The following is an 18,337-nucleotide window of genomic DNA, read 5'->3' as shown; positions in this document are numbered from 1 at the left end:
TATTACTATATTTCTACATCTTTAACGGTTTCCTACAAAATATATATAAAAATTAATTTAGGGGATGAATAGTCATGACTCTCCAAATATAGGGAGTTGAGTCATTGTTCATATCCTAAACATATATCTTAAAATAGGGAATTGGATGGAGTGCTTATTTTGTAAAAAAGTTAAGTTAATTCTTTAAAATTTAGAGATTTAGGGAGTATAGGGGAACTCGATGAGAATGCTTTAAGGTTTCGTTTGTTTACTCAAACTTAAACTATCTCATCTCATTATTACAATTTTTTTAAATTTCTACACAAAATATAATAAATATTTTAACTTTTTCAAATCTCAAAACAAAACTAATATTAAAAAATTATATTATAACAATATTTTATTTAATTTTCAACAAAATATCTCATATCATCTCATTTGAACGTAACCAAACAAGTAAGTGTGTATATATATATATAATCTATACAAAAAATGAAATAGATCATTCTTAATTTTTTTTTTCAAAAACTTAAAAGTTTTGTTCCAAATATATATATATATATATATGTATATAATAATTATTCTAAACTCAACTGTTTAGAACGTATAAGATTTTTTGAAAAGTTCAATCGATCATATATTTTTTAAACCAAATAACGCGTGACTATTGATTGCTCTTTTATTTTTTAGGTCATCATCTTAACGAACATTTATAAAAATATATTTTCCACCTCACAATTCTTTTAATTATATTTTTGCACTTTGAAAAATATAAATATATATATATTCATGCAAAAATAAATACAAAATCATCATAGTACACTTAAGAAAAATAGAAATTTGTGACTAATTTTTTAAACAAAAATGACTATTTGTAACTAAAACAGACTCATTTTAATTAAAAATACTCATTTCTCTTGAAATAATTGATTACAAATAAATAATTTTTTTATAATGAATATTTCTTCGAACTTCTATAAAAGATGCTCTAATCATCCTGATCTACATGACGATCTAGGTTAATCCTTGATGGGTGTAGTCATGATTCATATATTCTCAAAAAACTATGAACCCCAATATTATATTTTAAATAAGTTGAAGTACTGTCTTAAAGCCATTCACATGCTATGCATGACCAATAACTCATTATTTCGTCTCGTGGCAATAACACATGATATGTTAGTTAATTTTGTAATCGATGATCACCTAAATCAGGGTCTCAAGACTTCAGACTGATAAATGATGTGCAATCTAGTGAGATCCGCGTGCCACAAAGGCAATGTAGATGAGTAGTGAGCAATGCTGCAATGTGTGCAACTGCCGTCACTTCAATACAAGAGGAGTAGTGTGTCCATTATTAAAAATATAAATATTTTATTATATAGATCTTATATTTATTTATTTATTTAATAAAAATACATCACGTTCACGTACTAACATTTTTTATATCCCATAGCTTTTTTTTTTCCCACTAATTATGCATGCATGTAATAGTACGGCTAGCTGTGGGAGGTGTATCAGATCAAAACCTCATTAACGCAAAGCAACTTTTAGTAGTAAAGCATTTAATTTCACTATGTACAATAAGCTGGCAAGACGATACCGTATTAAATCACTATGTATTTTAAAAATCTAAATTAATAAAAAAATAATAATTTAATTATCTTCATTAATAAACAATCTCAAGTTAGAGAATAGATTCACTACAAGAAAAATGAGTAATTGTGACTAATATATAGTAACAAAAAGACTATTAATAACTAATTTAGTTAATTGAGAAGATAATTTTTGAGCACGTACGTATACGTACGTATACATGATGTTGTTGCACAAGATACTAGCGCAGACATGGAAAATATTGGACATGAATAAATTGAGGTGGGGGTTGTTTCCAATCCGAGAACAAATAAAGCACGAGAAGAACAAAGAACAAAAGGAACAGCCAGCCTATCGTAGCCGCACCTGACCGAGACGGATATTGCTCTCAGCCTCGACACATTTTGAGAGGTCCAAATTATATTAGTTCATCATCATCATAATCTGTTACTATAGATGCATTACGATCCCCAGCTTCCTGGACCACGCATGCAGCACTGTACGTACCTTCTACCTAATTGTCCATAAATTTTTTTTCCCGCGCAAAACAGTCCGTATTAAAATACCGGCAATGGGTTTACATATAAAAAAGATGATCAGATGAGGACAATCACCATGATCATCATCGTCATCATCATGCGCGCGGCCGCCTTCTACAACTGTGACGTAGGCCCCAGTATCCCTTCTCACACTTTAAAGAACCCACCTGTCTTCCATTACCTGCAAATCAATGTTTTTAACTAAACAAAAAAAATAAAATTTGAGAGAATCATGAACTGGGGCTACCATCCATTCAGTAATTTCCCTCTATATATAATCTTCGACATTGTTTTGTGGGGGAATATATTGCCTCAGTGTCCTTTGACCTTTGCTTTACATTTGTACTCGAAAAAAAGTCACTTCCAACTCTCACTGAAATGCTCCGGGGCTGTACTCGCCGGTGTCCGGCGTTTCTCGCCGTCACCGTAGTTATAATTCTCCTTTCTCTCCGTGAGGTGATCGGATGGCGCCCATGGCCCCATAACAGAACCAACGCTGCCCATGATTTAGAGTTCGGAGGCTCCAAGAAATATGAGGGCTCATCCGAGTTCGTCCACTTGAAGTACCATATGGGACCGGTTCTCACCGCTGACATCACAGTCCACACAATCTGGTACGGCGTTTGGGAGAGGAACCAGAAGAAGATCATCCGCGAGTTCATCAACTCCATCTCCGCAGTCAATTCGAAGCACCCCTCTGTCTCGGGTTGGTGGAAGACGGTACAGCTCTACACGGACCAGACCGGCGCCAATATTTCCCGTACGGTACATCTGGGCGCGGAGAAAAACGACCGGTTCTACTCTCACGGGAAGTCGCTCACGCGCTTGTCCATGCAGTCCGTGATTAAGAGCGCCGTCACGGCCAAGACGAAACCTTTGCCGTTGAATCCACAGGGTGGGCTTTACCTCTTACTCACATCTTCCGACGTGCGCGTTCAGGATTTCTGCGGGCAAGTATGTGGGTTCCACTATTTCACATTCCCGTCCATTGTCGGGTATACGCTGCCGTACGCTTGGGTCGGGAACTCGGCGAAAATGTGCCCGGGTGTGTGCGCTTACCCGTTCGCCGTTCCGGATTATATCCCGGGTCTGAAGCCATTAAAGTCACCGAACGGCGACATCGGGGTAGACGGGATGGTGAGTGTGATCGCACACGAGATTGCCGAGCTGGCGACGAACCCGTTGGTGAATGCCTGGTACGCCGGGCAGGACCCAAGCTTCCCGGTGGAGATTGCGGACCTGTGCGAGGGCATCTACGGTACCGGCGGTGGAGGCTCCTACACGGGTCAACTCTTCAACGGCGCGGACGGCGCCACGTTTAATATGAACGGGATCAGACGGCGGTTCTTGGTTCAGTGGGTATGGAGCCATGTGGTTAACTACTGTACCGGTCCTAATGCACTTGATCAGTAGAAAAATATCTTTTTTCTGTTTTGTGCATTTGGGATTTTCATTTATTTTTGGGTTTATCTTTCTATTTTAATTTTGATGATGGCTTGTGTTTTTTCTTGGGAGTGATTAGTGAAGGTAGTTTAAGTTTGTTAATTATGTAATAATTACATATATACGTCGTTGTATACACATTACATTGGCGTTTCTTCCCCGTCTTGTTTGAAGTCACCGAAGTAGGAAGTCTCTTAATATAAACAAAACGTTAATCTTATTTTGTCAAATGTTGTCAACTTTTAATAATAATAATAATAATAATAATACAATTACAATGATTTCTCGGTTAAGGACGAGAATATTACGTGAGATGATGTAATGATTTCTCTGTTAATAATACAAGATAGGCGCCCACTGCAATTTGGGTTGGAGGGCCCTTTTGCTTAGATTGTCGAATCGGCAAAGACAAAGACGAGAAAGAGGATGCTGTGTCCGTGTGTGGTCATTCCTGCGATCCTTTTATCTGTGGACTCAAAGTGTTGTATGTTTCAATATATCTGTGCTTTTCTTTGTATTTCAGCCGGCTTTGGTTATATATGTAATTCACTTTATTCGTCTCTCTCGTACAATAATGACTCATGAGTCTAATGTCTGTCTCCGACCGGATTCCGTTCATCGCTTTCTTTCAAATGGGTGTCGAACGGAAAACAATAATGTTGCACATGCAAACAGATTCTAATGTACGAACCATTAACGTCAGAGCAGACTCTGAGCACCGTTTAATATTCCAAAAGGAGACATGTCTCTCATGAAAATAGATTTCTCGTGACTGCATCTTGTTTCGAAGAAATTTCTTTTATATATCCATCTCAATCAATTGTGTTATTTAACTGTATAATGGAAGCGAATGATCACTATAAGCCAAACTGTTCATCTTATAATTTTATCTTGTAAAAAATGTTTTGGTAAATTTTAATTTGCAGGTTTTATGAAAAGACAACCTGTCTGTCTGATTTTTTGCTTAGAAAAACGAAGCTGTCTCATTTTCGGCCAACTTATGCATTATACCCAACAACTCCGGGGTCGGACCTTTAGCATATCCTATCCTGGGGACCAACGCATTCTCTTCAGCTTTGCCATTTTTCTGAGGGAACTTTTGTGGGATTTGCGCCGCTTGTCTTCATGATCCATGCACTCCTTTATTATTTGAATGACCAGTTTTTAACGCTTTTTCGACTGTTTTTTCTTTTGAGGGTCCCTAAAAAGAAAAAAAAGGTGAAAAAAAGGTCACCAATCGATGGTAGTAACAGTGACGGCAATATATTTCTCATATTAGGATTAGTAAGCATTTTCATGGGCAATACAATATATTGGGATTATTTCGACCCAATTCATAAGACTGATACGTTCAAGTTGGCCTCATCGATGGATCGGTTTTCAACATTACAAAGTGCCACTTAATTCAAGAAAGTTGCGTGAGAATTAGATGACATTAACCCTTGAGGGTCCCCCAACTCTTGTAGCTCTCTTCATCTCTATACGTAACCCAATGAATGCTAATCAATCTGCACCAACCCACACCTATATAGGCCTAACTTTTTTGCTTTTCCTCAAAGTTTTTGGCTGCATTTATACATGAATAACTTCCTACAACAATAAAACTATATGTACATACATGCAGCGAGCTTATGACTAAAATTTAAGTACGTTCAATGCGATCTTTATGGCTCATCGATCGAAAAGTACTAACAGACATACGAGGACTATGAAATAAAATAAAATATCGAGGCAGCTGAGAAAAAAGCATGCACGAGTCACAAGTGGATGCATATATGACATTGTTTTCTACCACGTATTGGGGTTTAATGTCAAACACCAAGCTCGGGCGCCGCTCCTGCTTCACTGCTTTTCCCCCGGTGCCAGCTATTCATGCATTATTATTATTATGTTTTACATTTTTATTTGAAATAAATGAATACATTTTTTTTTTTGGTTTACTGTTAGTTCCTTGGCGGCATTGAACCCACTCCAAGGGTGGCTCTACTTAAGGTCAAATATTTATATCTTTCAGTTTGCAATTTGGTGCCACTAGAAGAAGTGAGAGCCAGCTGTTTTCCCCCGGAGGATAACAACAAAATACGTTTACCGATGACTTTGAACCCAAAATTGTCTTCCAACTATCTCTTTCTTTGGTGGGTTTGCCTAAGTAAAAAGGTTCAACAACAGCTAAACATTCCTGAATTGTTCGAGCCTCTCTACTAATCATTCACTCCATAAAAGGTTTTTAAGTTGTTGCTGACCTGTCCAAGGGACTTGAAGCTTGGCCTTAGAAACATGTCCGTTCATGAATTGATCTGACCTAAAACATAAAGCGTATATTATTTATGGTATTTCTCGTTATGTAGCATCGAGTTTAAGGTTTATGACATCATCGGCCTATAACATCCACAATAATTGGAGCGTTTATTCTGGTTCTAGTAACAAATTCTTATTGAACTAAATCTAAGAAAAGGACACGGTACATGACTTTATAAATAAGCAATAATCAGTACAGCTATCATAGGACTTTATTATGAGTAATTAGGCCATCAATATGTGTATATATAGATAGATGGATGGATGGATGGATGGATGGATGGATATTCAATGCAGAGGATCGGTCTGAACTCAGTGAAGAAGTAAATATTTTGCAGAAAAATAATTTTGGTTGATCAAACCATGATAAGGAGAGAGACTTTCTGGTGATGAGTAATAATTAGAGGTGATTCTCATAATCCTAGGGAAGATATTTTTGGTAGATCATCTTTGTGTTAGCATGAAAGGCACTTCGAGTGCAGCCTAAAGAAAGTATGCAATTGTTGGCACATAGAATTTCTAAAAATTGGTAATTTCTTATCTCATTCATGTTTCTATCAAGCATGAAGGACAAAAGTATGACCCAAAAAAACCAGGTATATAGTCATTTAGAAACTGTAACAAATTCCTCCTTGGAGAAACTGAAAATATCAGTCTAAGCTGACTAAATATCATTTCTCATCTTTAGGTTTGTCATTCTGCAGGTACTTGGACACTCCATAAGCAACTGTTCCAGCAACAAAAAAGAAGACCGTTGGTGTAAAGGATGGGTATAAATACTTCACAAAGAATTTATCCCACTCTTCTGGAAGGAAGCCTGTAAATGCAATTTTACTAATCAGTTACACCATGCAAGTGATATAAGTAATAACTTTAGAGATCAAGACAAATAATTTGCCCGACTAACTTATATTTTTCTGAATTTGATTAAAGCTAAGGCAAATATTAGGCAAGAAATGCTTTTTGTCATAGAGTATGTGGAGGTGGTTGGTCAGGGACCAGGGAAAATGAATCACATTATTAACTTCAAATCAATTGGGGTCTGCAAGGGTGGCCATGTTCCCTATACAAGATGATTAGAAGCAACTAAAAGGAAAACTTAGAAGCGTTTTATCAATGTAGGCTTTGAAGAAGAGAAGGAATGTATACTGTGGATGCTTAATATACAAACAGCATTTCTTTTTGCCAGCAAAAAATTACAACCATGAAGTCAATTCTGCTTTCAAGTTGATTTGATAGTTAAGGAGTGAAACACAATAACTGAAAGTTATTTTCTCCCTAGGTTGGTTTCCCCTATGTGTCAATGGTCCACCTAAATCCCTTTCACTGAGGGATTACGCTCAAGTTTTTGAGACTCAACCGTCATGGAAAACTATGAAAGTAAAGGCTGATCAGGTTTACTTCCGTCTCGTTGGAATTCAGTTCGAAAGGTTGGTTTTGTAACTTTTGTTTTATACATCAAACATCTCCTGGCCATATTCATGAACAGAGGTTGCACTTGAACGGTAGCTGTTCATAGTCAAAACTCAAAAGCCAGTGTGTGCTGTATCTTCGAATTCGCTTCTCCAACCGGGAGTTATCAAATTCATTGGAACCATCCCGTATGTTGAGTTTGACTGTAGATTGAAATATGCCTTCTAAACAATTTTTGAGAATTTTTTTTTTTTTGAAGTCAATCTCCCTTGAAGTTGATTAGATACTTATGGAGTGAAAAGAATGAGAGCTTCATAATAAAAGAAAATTATTTGGACTGAAATACGGAGTGAGTTTTGAAAAAAAAAACAAAAAAAAACTAGAATAGGTCTCTTTGCCTATTTTATACCACTACTAGGTGCACAAGCAGTTATGAAATGACCCGCAAATTGTGAAAGTGGTGTGGCGTTCAAACCATCACATACATCTTTCTTTTTTATAAGTTAAAACCATCACATACGTACATCTTGTTTCAATTAATCATACAAAATAGTTTTGATTGGGTCAGTGCCATCCAGCCTGTCTGATGGATCCAAAGAGCGTTGGACATAAGCAAAACTGTATTGAAAGTGTGATAAATGCACAAGTAACATGGAGACTATTGAGTTAATTTGACATCCGATATGCAGGAATGTAAATCCGTTAGCACCAGTAATTTTACTAAAATTTAATGTTGAACTTTGAAAAAATGGCTCAAGGGCTCCACACACCAGGAGAACCATAAAGGTTATGCAAACTCAGTGACCAATAGTGAAGTATGGCTAATTAGTTCAATAACTCATTATCAGCTTCCAGGCAGGTTAGCAAGACTGCTGCATCATTAACTTCTAAATATTGGCACACCACTATGCATCCACGAAACCATGAGGAAATGTATTTGTTAGTGAGGCCTAAAATTTTAGGAGTTGATAAAGTTTTTTCCTCATTAAGTTAATCATGGGTGAGATTATTTTCACAACTTTTCAGGCATTGTCAGCAGCGTATCATGTTAAAAAAGGATATCGTGGCAAAGTAGAAAGCAACACTCATTTTCAGATAAGAAATAATAGCTGGCAATCCTTGGAAAAGAAATCTTAACACTTTCCCTGTCAAAGTTTGCTGAGAAAATTAAAGCAGCAGAACTACAGAAGTCCCTATTGAAGAGAAAAGTTGCAGTATATGCAAGAATCCATTCTGGTGTAGAACATATATGAACCAAAAAAAGGATGGCACCCATGTGAAAAATATTTATACGCGCCCTTTCAATTAAAGACCTAGTACATAAATGATGGGTTGCATACGAGTAATGTTACATATAATTATTTTTACATATTTCTTATGCACTTCATTAATACGATTGATTATATTAATTTTTTTAATATTTAACTAATCACATTATTAAAATGTATAAAAAAATACATAAAAATAACTGCAATTAAAATTTTTGTATCCTCTACATCAATGGTGATAATAGATAAATCAGGATCAGTAAAACCAAAATAAAAGCAATAGAGCAGCAGGTAGCCCGTACAGCGATAAGATCATAAACAAATTTCCTATAAAATGTCAGAAAACAGATTGCAGTACGATCATAGCAAGTAACCGTACAGCTATGGTATTAAAAAAAACTGAGATAAGGGGGAAGCTAGTAATGGGATATAGCTGAATAATAAGATGAACTATACACATGATTGAAAGATAAACCTAATAGGCCAATAGCATAGCGCTCATCAATAGTGAAAGATCCCAATCCCCCAATCCCCAATCAATATATAGTGAATTCAGATCATCCCAATTTCTGTCTGGGATGATCTGAATTCTTAAATCTTTGTAACTAAGTTGAATTTCACCAAATCCTAACTTAATTTCGAGAAATCTCTGCTGCCACAAAGCCAACAACCACACAACAAACAAGCAATCATTAACATGACTTCCAAGCCAACCCAGGAACAACCTCCAAAGAATTCCATGAGCTCACATCAGCGTTAGAACAATGTTTGATCTTGTGACAAACTAGAATCGAGAATCCGTACCTGATGCCGCGAGAAGAATGCCCTCGACAAGAATAATGCCGCCGAGCCCCAACCAAGTGAGAAGAAAGGCACTTTCATTTCTGTTCTCCTCCTTCGCCTCAACCTTATCTTCCTGGGTCACAAAAGCTGGTTTCTCGATCGGCGACCGCCTAATTATCGAGGCCCTCTCTCTTTTACTCTTCTGTTTTTTCTTACTGGTACTCACCGTGCTCACATTTGGTTTACTCGAAGGTGATGACGATGCAGAAGACCCAAAACCCAGCCCGGCGGGGCTGTTTTTTTTTGGTGGGGTTGCCACAGAGGAGGTCTCATCGACGTTGGTGGTGGGCTTTTGGGTTTCTGAGGGGTTCTGGGACTTGACATTGAGTTTGCGTATGGTGGGGGATTGGAAAAGCAGTGTGCGAGGAAGATGAGAATAGGATTTGTTAGCGAAGGATGATACAGAGTGGATCCGTAGCGCCATTTTCAGTTTAGTTGGTTAGCGGATGTCTTTTGGTTTTTGTGTGGTGTTGTGTTTTTGGGATAATGTCATTCGCTTCCCATAAGGTTTCCACAATAGCATAAACCTCCCATCCCAATGATCCCATGTAGTCTCTAATTTTAGTTACACTTACGTACATAATATTTTCGGAAATTGCTTAACCTCCTCTGCACTTTTTCTTTTTCGGGATCCTGGGAGGCTTCGCCAGGTCAAAGAGATTCTACCCGTAGACAAGTTCTAGTGGAAAATTTTCGACAATGTTGACTTTGGGTTCTGGCATTTCTGGCCCATTGAGGTGCAAATGTTTGTCTTCTCCCGTGTGTCGTATAGTGTGGTCCATTTCTGTCCTCAAATAAGTTTCGTAGACAAATAAACAAACACATACTGACTGACTGAAGACACGGCTGAGAGCCTGAGGAAAATTTGTTGCATATTTTATCCGCCACACAAGAATCCCATCTCCTTCTTTCAACCATACAAAGTCTCAGAAATCAAGCTCCAATTCCTTGAAAGAATTTTTTTGGTAAATGGGTATTCAAACTTCGTTCTTTCCTTTTTTGCTCCTCCTCTTACAATGCCACTCCTCACCACTTTTCCGCACTGTCCCTCACTTTCCTACCCGCCAAACACCCTCCTTTCATCACGAACCCGATTCCGTTGTCCCTCGTTCGGAGCCAAAATGACAGCTAGCGACAAAAACGGTGCGGCCATCCTGTGGTTCAAGCATGACCTACGCATCGACGATCACCCGGGACTCGTAGCCGCCTCCAAATCTCGAGTCCTCCTCCCTCTCTATGTCTTCGATCATCGCATCCTTTCCCGTGAGTTCCATATATATGTATGTGTGCGTGTGTATAACTGTATATGGCATATTTCTCGTTTGTTTGGTTGCAGTCTGAATATTGGCTTAGAAAATGGTGGTAAAGTAAAAAATGGTACAGAAAAGGCGTGAAAATTTACATGGGATGTGGCGTCACTTGAATTGAGGTCGAATTTGGGGCGGAAGTATTAGGAGTTTGATTCGGAGATTCAGGTGAATTTTGGACAATTTTCAGAAAGTTTTGGGGGTGGAGATGCTAGATTAGTATAGCAGCTTCATAAATGTTGAAAAGCCTCTTTCTTCATCCTTCTGTACTTTTTATTTCATTATGGACTATTCTGGCAGTCTCGCATGGCGATAATTACAATAAATGTGCAGGCTTTTCTGATGAAATGCAACAGTTGGTTCTTATTGCTGTGGAAGATCTGAGGAAGTCATTGAAGGATCTGGGTTCTGATCTGATGATCAGGTTTGGGAGTGCAGAAAATGTTATACTAGATCTTGTTAAAGAGGTTGATACATGTTAAGTTTGCTTACTGTGATGTTTAACAATCCAAGCACCAATAAGGAGAAACTCAATCACTCATTACTTGAGGACTCAAGCAGGTGAAAGCTACCAATATATATGCTGAAGAAGAAGTAGAGTACGACCTACGCTTAATGATGGATGTAGTAAAAAAGACCTTGGAAACAGTGTATTCTCAGGAGGGGAGTGCAAGACTTGAGTTCTGGCAGACTCCATTTTTTGATACGAGGGTGATTATGGCTTCTTTCTTATAAAAATTTTTGGCTGTTCATCTAAAGTTTCGAACTGTAGTAATACTGATAGAATATGAATAGTAATCTATGCAAAATTATGTTATTACAGAGCTTGAAGAACCTTCCTGAATCACATGGTGACCTTCAGAAACTTCAATTTTCTATAACTTCACCACTTCCACCCCCAGCATTACGTAGTGTGAAAATGGAGTGCGATTGGGGTAAGTTCCCAAGTTGTTAACATTTCTGCACATGCCATCATTTTCACTCGCTTTTCTTGCTTTTAAAACTCAAAATATGGGTGTTGATTTCCCAAAAGTTCTCAATATGCATTATGACTAACACGAGGGAATATGAAAATTGTTTGATGAATTAGGTCCTGTACCCACTTTTGATGATTTGAAGAAATTTATGAATAAAAATGGGTGCAAACCACAAAACAGTTGGACCTCAATCAAGGAGACATCAGCTGAAAGTATTTTGCAGATTGAATTACTGAAGCCTGGGGAAAGAAATCGAAAGGATTTAAGCTTTAGGCACACCCGAAGGAAACGAATAGATAAATCTGCTTTTGTCACACAAAAAGGAAATATCGTGGGAGGTGGAACAAACACCGTATTGAATGCCTTGGCTGCTTACTTGAGATATTTGGAGGGAACAGCTCGAGATGACTGGCAGGAGTATGTGATAACTTTTTGAGTTTAATCTAGGATTATCACAAGGGTGTTTGAATTTGAGTTTTTGACTCTGTGTGTGTGTGAAATATAAAGTTGTGATAGTTTGTTCTAGTGATAAGTTTATTTTTTTTGTAAGTATTTTCGATAGCTTGTTCTTATACTAGTCTGATTTCTTATATTGCTAAAAGTAACTGCTCGCATCATGAAAGAAGTTTATACAGCCTGGCTTTTGTAAAGGTCTAGGCTATGCCATTTTTATTTGAATTTTGGTATTGAAATTAAATTCCATCCTTCCTTGGCTACCAAGACCTCTAACTGGTTACTTCGTTTCATCTGGGTAACATGAGAATGATGTGCTTGTCCTTTTGCTAGTATGCCTTAATTCAAAGTGGATTTTGTTTCATGTCTAAGATTTCTTTTTTTATAAGTAGTTCAAGAATAAAAATTGCAACGAAAAAGATATAATTTCTACTAAAACGTTGGTTGTACATTAAACAATGAGGACTTTGGTTTAATTTCTCCTGCAGGGTACATGAAAGACTCCGCAATGCTGAAACACGGGATGGAGCATCATTTATTACACTCTTTGGCCCTGCACTCTGTCTTGGCATCATATCTAGAAGGAGGGTACATTATGAAGCTATGATATATGAGAAAGAACGAAATGCTGGGTTTTTATCTCCTTTTGGATATTCAGCAGCCACTGTTGCTGCAGCAATTGATGCTGTGTGTTCAATGGAGGTGCTAGTTTTTTCAGTTTGCTTTATTGGTGATTCACGCTGTAATATGTTTGACAGATGTAGTGCCTTTCTAGTGCACAAGTATTTGACATCATGACTATACCTGTTTTTTGTTAGTGCGTGGAAATCATTTGGAACCATCTTTATTTTGTGTGTGTGTTTGTAGCTTTTGATTTTATTTTTATATTTGTCCCTCTCTCTCTATGCAGTGGTATTGGGTCATGGCTCTAAAAAATCTTATAAGTTATGATGAACCATATTCTATTCGGATTTGGAGATGGAAGGGCTTTCTAATTCAGGTATCATATCAATGAAAATATCATTCAGCAATTTGCAAGTGATTCCCTGTGTTTTTGGTGAATGTAATTTTATGCCTTTAAATAGTAGCCCAGATTTGTTGTAAATTCATGCAATTTGACCTCCAATTAAGCTATTATTCTTATTTATATTCAGTATACAGTTCTCGGTCATGAAGGTCCTGCTATTCTTCTTGTTCACGGTTTTGGTGCTTTTTTGGAGCACTACCGTGATAATATATATGGTATAGCTGAAGGTGGAAACAGAGTTTGGGCCCTTACAATTTTGGGATTTGGCAAATCCGAAAAGCCAAACATTTTATATACTGAGCTCATGTGGGCTGAGTTGCTCAGAGATTTTATTGTTGAAGTTGTGGGCGAACCAGTGCATCTGGTTGGTAATTCAATTGGTGGTATGTCTTAATGTACATTTTTACCTTGTGTAAAACATCTTAAATATCTCTCTCTCTCTCTCTCTCTGAGATGCATGGCATACATATTATCATGTGTTCTCTGTCGTATGGTGCTATAGCACTCTGTCGGTAATGTGATTGTTACCTTTTCCATCTCTCAGGTTACATTGTTGCTATTGTTGCTCGTTTCTGGCATGCTTTGGCCAAGTCTGTCGTCCTCATTAACAGTGCTGGTAATATTATTCCAGGATACTCCTCTGTGCCATTCACAAAAGTAAGCCTACATAAAAACTACTCAATTGTAACATTATCAAAGTAATGCAACCTCCTGAATTATTTCTGTTACATCTCAGAAAATTGCCAATCGTGGACCATCTCACTGTTGTCAAATTAATCTTGCTATTTGTATTATTTATATGTACATGGATAAGTGCGAGACTGTTGCGGGATGGATTAGGTGTACGAGTATGTAGTTTAGTATAAGGAATGTGCGAGATGAGATAGATTGGAAAACCAACCTCTCATTGAGATACCTCCAATGACTATATTTCCCTTTTCTTGTGTTGCCTGCAACTCAGCGGGCCATGTATGTCAGTTATAATTGTTATTTTGCCGGCCCATATTTTACTCCACGCTTAGTATAGGGGACTATTTTGCTAAATAATGTATTCCAGAGCTATATTTCCAATGTAACTTAAGCCAGTCCTTGATTTCAATATTACAGCAGTTTTTTCACGCCTTAGTGATTCAAAGTTGTTTCAGGAGAGAAAAACTTCAGGTGCTTCATGGTTAGGTGCTCGACTCTTTTTGTTCTTCTTGAGGTCGAGACTTAAGGACATAGTGAAGAATTGCTATCCAACCGTAAGTATGCCTTTTTGTTGATGTGCGCAGATTAAAGGTGTTGCTTCTCGAACTTCTGTGCCATATGACCTTACTACTTGTTGTGTTGCAGAAGCCTGAGCGAGTCGATGACTGGCTCCTTGATAAAATGCTGAGAGCAGTATCCTCTTAATTAATGGAAAGATCATGTAGTTATATTTATGTCTAGCTATCGATGTGGACTTCCTGTTAGGCCCTGGAGAAACATGACCTGCATAACCAAAGAATTGCCCTAACATGAGAGAAACATGACTATTTTAACCAAAGAATTACACCTTAACATAGATTAGTCATATGATCCCGGCGTCCCAGTGGTCTTGGAAAGTATCTTCAGTTTCAATATCTCAATTCCTTTAAATTATCTCTTGGAAGGATTCAAGGAAACGGTTCTGATTATACAGGTAACTTTAACATGCGGAAGTCAAAACACCTCCCTCTCTCTGTCTCTCCCCATCAAATGATAGACTCCATTTTTTCCCCACTACCAGGGCATGAAAGATCCAATCTCTGATTCAAAGTCCAAAGTGGCTATGCTTAAAGAGCATTGTGCAGGAGTTATAATAAGGGAATTAGATGCAGGTAAGCAGATCTTTTTTTTTTTTTTTTTCTTTTTTTACATTTTTTTTTTTTTACAGTTGTTGCTTTCTTTTACTTCTTTTTTCCTGGTGGCTACTGGCTATGATGAAAAATCATATTTTTCATGTTGATATCTCAGGCCATTGCCCACACGACGAGCTGCCACAAGAAGTGAATTCTATTATCTGCGAATGGGTAGCGTCAGTCCATAGTAAACTTCCTGCTGAGAGCCTTCCCTAGATTGAATTGGTGCTTTGAACACTGTTAATTCGGGCAAAATTTTTTGATGTTACCACACTTTTGGCTTCATGTTTCCTATTTGTTCATACTGTCTTTTCCCATCCTTTGGGATCTTTCATTCTTTTTGAGTGGGTTGATTGTCTTCCATATTTGAAAATCAGCCAATCGTCCGATTCATCCCATTTTTGGATGTACATGTATCATCATTTTCTTGGGAAAATTTGTTCTTCTCCTCCATATGTGTTTGTATGCAAGAATTTAGCTCTAGTCAAATACTCATGTACGAAACAGCATAAATAACTATAATATGATACAATTTTCGAAAACATGATATTTTCGTGTTTGTTTATTTCCATGCATCTTGTATTAACTGTTTTTTTTCTTTTTTTAAAGGAGTATTGAGCCTCCATACTTTATTGAATGAAACCCTCATTTATGGTGGAGGAAAACCCATAACAAGTAAAGCAAAATACCAACACAACAAACAATCCCCAAAAATAAGAACATTTAAACACGTAAACTAGGCAAACCTAGACAATCCAATCTAAGCAAATCTGTAGCATGTAAGGGCAAATTGTCAGAACACAGATATCTACAATTCAAACCCTCCTCTCCCAGTCTTGTTAGAAAATCCGCCACTTTATTACTTTCCCGAAACAAATGAGAAATTGTGTAATCAAATCCACGAAGAGCATGAAGAAGCTCCTCCCAAAAATCTCATAAATACCTAATTGTACAAGCTTTATTCCTAATCCAACATATAATCAAATCCGAATCACATTCTATCTCTACCTTCAAAATCCTCATCTCTCAACAAAGTAATAATTTAGAAGTAAGCGCTCTAAGTTCTGCTTCATTAATAGTACCGAAACCAAACTTAGACGAGAACGCCGCCAGCATTCGCCCTTCTTCATTCTGCAAAATACCATCCCCACCACAATTCTTGTTGTGAAAAACAATGACAATGAATTGAAAAATAATATCGAACGAGAAAAACAAATACACAATCACACACGACACAAGATGTACGTGGTTCAACAAATTGCCTACGTCTACGGGAGCTGCAGAGGATTTTATTATTGAGGAATATCAAACTACAAGATGGATCTCAACACTATACGTTCACAGTATTCACTCGTACGGCTATATGATGCAAAACATTATATATATAGTTACACGGCAGAAAACCCTAAAAATGCATGTTCGCTCGAGCGGCATGTCGAGCGCGCGTTGAGCGAACTTCCCTTCCGCATCCTGCTCGAGCTCACTGTCGAGCTGACATCGAGCTTTCGACTCTGCCTGACTTCGCTCAAGCGGCCAATGCCTCCGCTCGAGCGAAAACTTCCTGCTCGAGCTCACTGTCGAGCTAACATCGAGTGTTCGACTCTGCCTAAATTCGCTCGAGCAGCCAATGCTTCCGCTCGAGCGGTGTGGACCAGACTCCACAGTACTCAACAATTCTCCCACTTGGAGACTGGTACACTCGCTGCATCGTCGTCTTCCTCAAACATGATATCTTCCACCTCTGCAACTCACTACTACTGTCTTCATGCTAGAAGACCAACTGAAGTTGCGCACAACTTCAGTTTCTCAAGCGTAACACCCTCTGTCAACATATCAGCAGAGTTCTTGCTTCCACAAATCTTCTCAAGTAATAACTGTCCGTCATCTAACAATGACCGTATGAAGTGATACCTGATCTGAATGTGCTTGGTCCCGGAATGGAATGCTGGATTCTTGGCAAGAAATATGACACTCTGACTATCACTATAGAGAGTGCCTTTCTGATTCTTCTTACCCAATTCTTCCAAGAAGCCCTGTAGCCATACCATCTCCTTTGCAGCCTCTGACACTGCAATATACTCAGCTTCTGTTGTAGACAAAGAAATTGTTTTTTGTAGATTAGAACCCCATGACACTGCAGTACCACCAAGTGTATAAACAAAACCCGTGGTACTCTTTCTGCTATCAATATCTCCAGCTAAATCAACATCAACAAATCCCTACATCTCCAAGCTCTCTCCAGAGAAACACAAACAAGTTTCTGAGGAACCCTTTAGGTACCTCAAAATCCATTTCACTGCTTCCCAATGTTGCTTTCCTGGATTACTCATGTATCTACTCACAACTCCCACTGCATGGGCAATATTCGGTTTTGTGCAAACTATAGCATACATAAGTGAACTAATAGCTGAGGCATAAGGAACCTTACTCATATAATCTTGTTCCTCATTTGATTCTGGTGACTGATTCTTGCTGAGTCTGAAGTGACTTCCCAAGAGTGTGCCAACTGGTTTGGCCTTGTCCATATTGAACCTGCTGAGTACCTTTTTCACATACTCAGCCTGTGAGAGTCTCAACGTACCTCTGACTCTATCTCTGACAATTCTCATGCCAAGTGTAACAGCCCGCTAGAAATTCAATTGTGAAATTTCTATTAACTTTAGGAACCTCGTGAAAATCCCATAAGTTTTCACGAATCCATTAATCGTATAGGTTTTTGTCTAATTACATAGTTAGTGTTATTGTTTACTATGGTATCAGAAGTGTATTTTTGATTATTGGAGATAGTTAGAAGTGTCAAAATGTATTATGGTTTGTGCCATTAGACTCGGAGGGTTATTTAAAGTCTTATGGCGCAATAACATTTTTTCATATTTTCGGACAAAACGTCTGTTCAAAACTGTAGATATTATTGGATAAAAAGAAATATCTTGAGATAATTTTCGTGAATATTATTGGGTAAAATATTTTGAGTTGATTTTTATAGATATTATTAGATAAAAATATCTTAAGTTAATTTTTTGTAGATATTATTGGATAAAATATTATGAGATAATCTTTTATAGATATTTTAGGTAGGAGAAAACTACACTCAACTCTCAACTCCAGCCTCATCTCTTCCATATCTCATCCATAAGTATCTCCAGCCACCTCTCCCCATGAAATTATCTTCATTTACACTTTCCATTGAAAGAATATCAAACACTCTCTCTCGGACAGCTTTTAGGAGGTCTTTTGCACACCCATTTCGAAGCTCTTGTAAGTGTTTTATCATAAAGTCTCCTTCATATAAGTTGTTTCTTTTTTAGTCTAGTTTACAGGGATATATTATT

General features: G+C 37.6%; 3 protein-coding genes across 8 annotated transcripts; 2 read left to right on the top strand and 1 right to left on the bottom strand.

Annotated features, from left to right (window-relative positions):
• Positions 1-2,331: 2,331 nt before the first annotated feature.
• Positions 2,332-3,717, top strand: LOC122308506 (protein EXORDIUM-like 3). The gene has a single exon (XM_043121868.1). The coding sequence runs from the start codon at positions 2,493-2,495 to the stop codon at positions 3,525-3,527; it is 1,035 nt and encodes a 344-aa protein (XP_042977802.1). The 5' UTR covers positions 2,332-2,492; the 3' UTR covers positions 3,528-3,717.
• Positions 3,718-6,371: 2,654 nt separating this feature from the next.
• On the bottom strand, positions 6,372-9,927 carry LOC122307196 (protein LPA2). Its single transcript, XM_043119894.1, has 2 exons — positions 9,341-9,927; positions 6,372-6,672 (listed from the first exon to the last, which is right to left on the bottom strand). The coding sequence occupies exons 1-2, from the start codon at positions 9,801-9,803 to the stop codon at positions 6,527-6,529; spliced, it is 609 nt and encodes a 202-aa protein (XP_042975828.1). The 5' UTR covers positions 9,804-9,927; the 3' UTR covers positions 6,372-6,526.
• Positions 9,928-10,077: 150 nt separating this feature from the next.
• On the top strand, positions 10,078-15,547 carry LOC122307195. Of its 6 annotated transcripts, none has more exons than XM_043119890.1 (14): positions 10,078-10,642; positions 11,020-11,153; positions 11,248-11,397; positions 11,510-11,621; positions 11,777-12,080; positions 12,605-12,818; positions 13,027-13,116; positions 13,271-13,526; positions 13,688-13,800; positions 14,289-14,387; positions 14,479-14,526; positions 14,696-14,806; positions 14,894-14,984; positions 15,121-15,547. In XM_043119890.1, exons 1-14 carry the CDS (start codon positions 10,396-10,398, stop codon positions 15,219-15,221), a joined length of 2,070 nt encoding a protein of 689 aa, XP_042975824.1. In that variant the 5' UTR covers positions 10,078-10,395; the 3' UTR covers positions 15,222-15,547. The 6 variants fall into 6 exon arrangements, 4 of the variants coding, with proteins under 4 accessions (XP_042975824.1, XP_042975823.1, XP_042975826.1 ...); XM_043119889.1 differs by having other exon boundaries at positions 14,280-14,387; XM_043119892.1 differs by having other exon boundaries at positions 10,078-10,659; positions 14,280-14,387.
• Positions 15,548-18,337: the final 2,790 nt, after the last annotated feature.

Source organism: Carya illinoinensis, chromosome 4, assembly GCF_018687715.1.
Source record: "Carya illinoinensis cultivar Pawnee chromosome 4, C.illinoinensisPawnee_v1, whole genome shotgun sequence".
NCBI classification, from domain to species: Eukaryota; Viridiplantae; Streptophyta; class Magnoliopsida; order Fagales; family Juglandaceae; genus Carya; species Carya illinoinensis.
This window is presented reverse-complemented; position numbering and strand designations above follow the sequence as displayed.

What these genes read in the sequence shown, in the direction of transcription:
- LOC122308506 (XM_043121868.1), top strand. Translation starts at nt 2,493, where the DNA reads ATGCTCCGGGGCTGTACTCGCCGGTGTCCGGCGTTTCTCGCCGTCACC.
- LOC122307195 (XM_043119889.1), top strand. Translation starts at nt 10,396, where the DNA reads ATGCCACTCCTCACCACTTTTCCGCACTGTCCCTCACTTTCCTACCCG. An exon ending in GGAAGGGCTTTCTAATTCAG is followed by an intron (nt 13,117 to 13,270) that starts GTATCATATCAA and finishes ATTTATATTCAG; the next exon opens with TATACAGTTCTCGGTCATGA. An exon ending in TGAAGAATTGCTATCCAACC is followed by an intron (nt 14,388 to 14,478) that starts GTAAGTATGCCT and finishes GTTGTGTTGCAG; the next exon opens with AAGCCTGAGCGAGTCGATGA.
- LOC122307196 (XM_043119894.1), bottom strand. Translation starts at nt 9,803, where the DNA reads ATGGCGCTACGGATCCACTCTGTATCATCCTTCGCTAACAAATCCTAT. An exon ending in CATTCTTCTCGCGGCATCAG is followed by an intron (nt 6,673 to 9,340) that starts GTACGGATTCTC and finishes TTGCATTTACAG; the next exon opens with GCTTCCTTCCAGAAGAGTGG.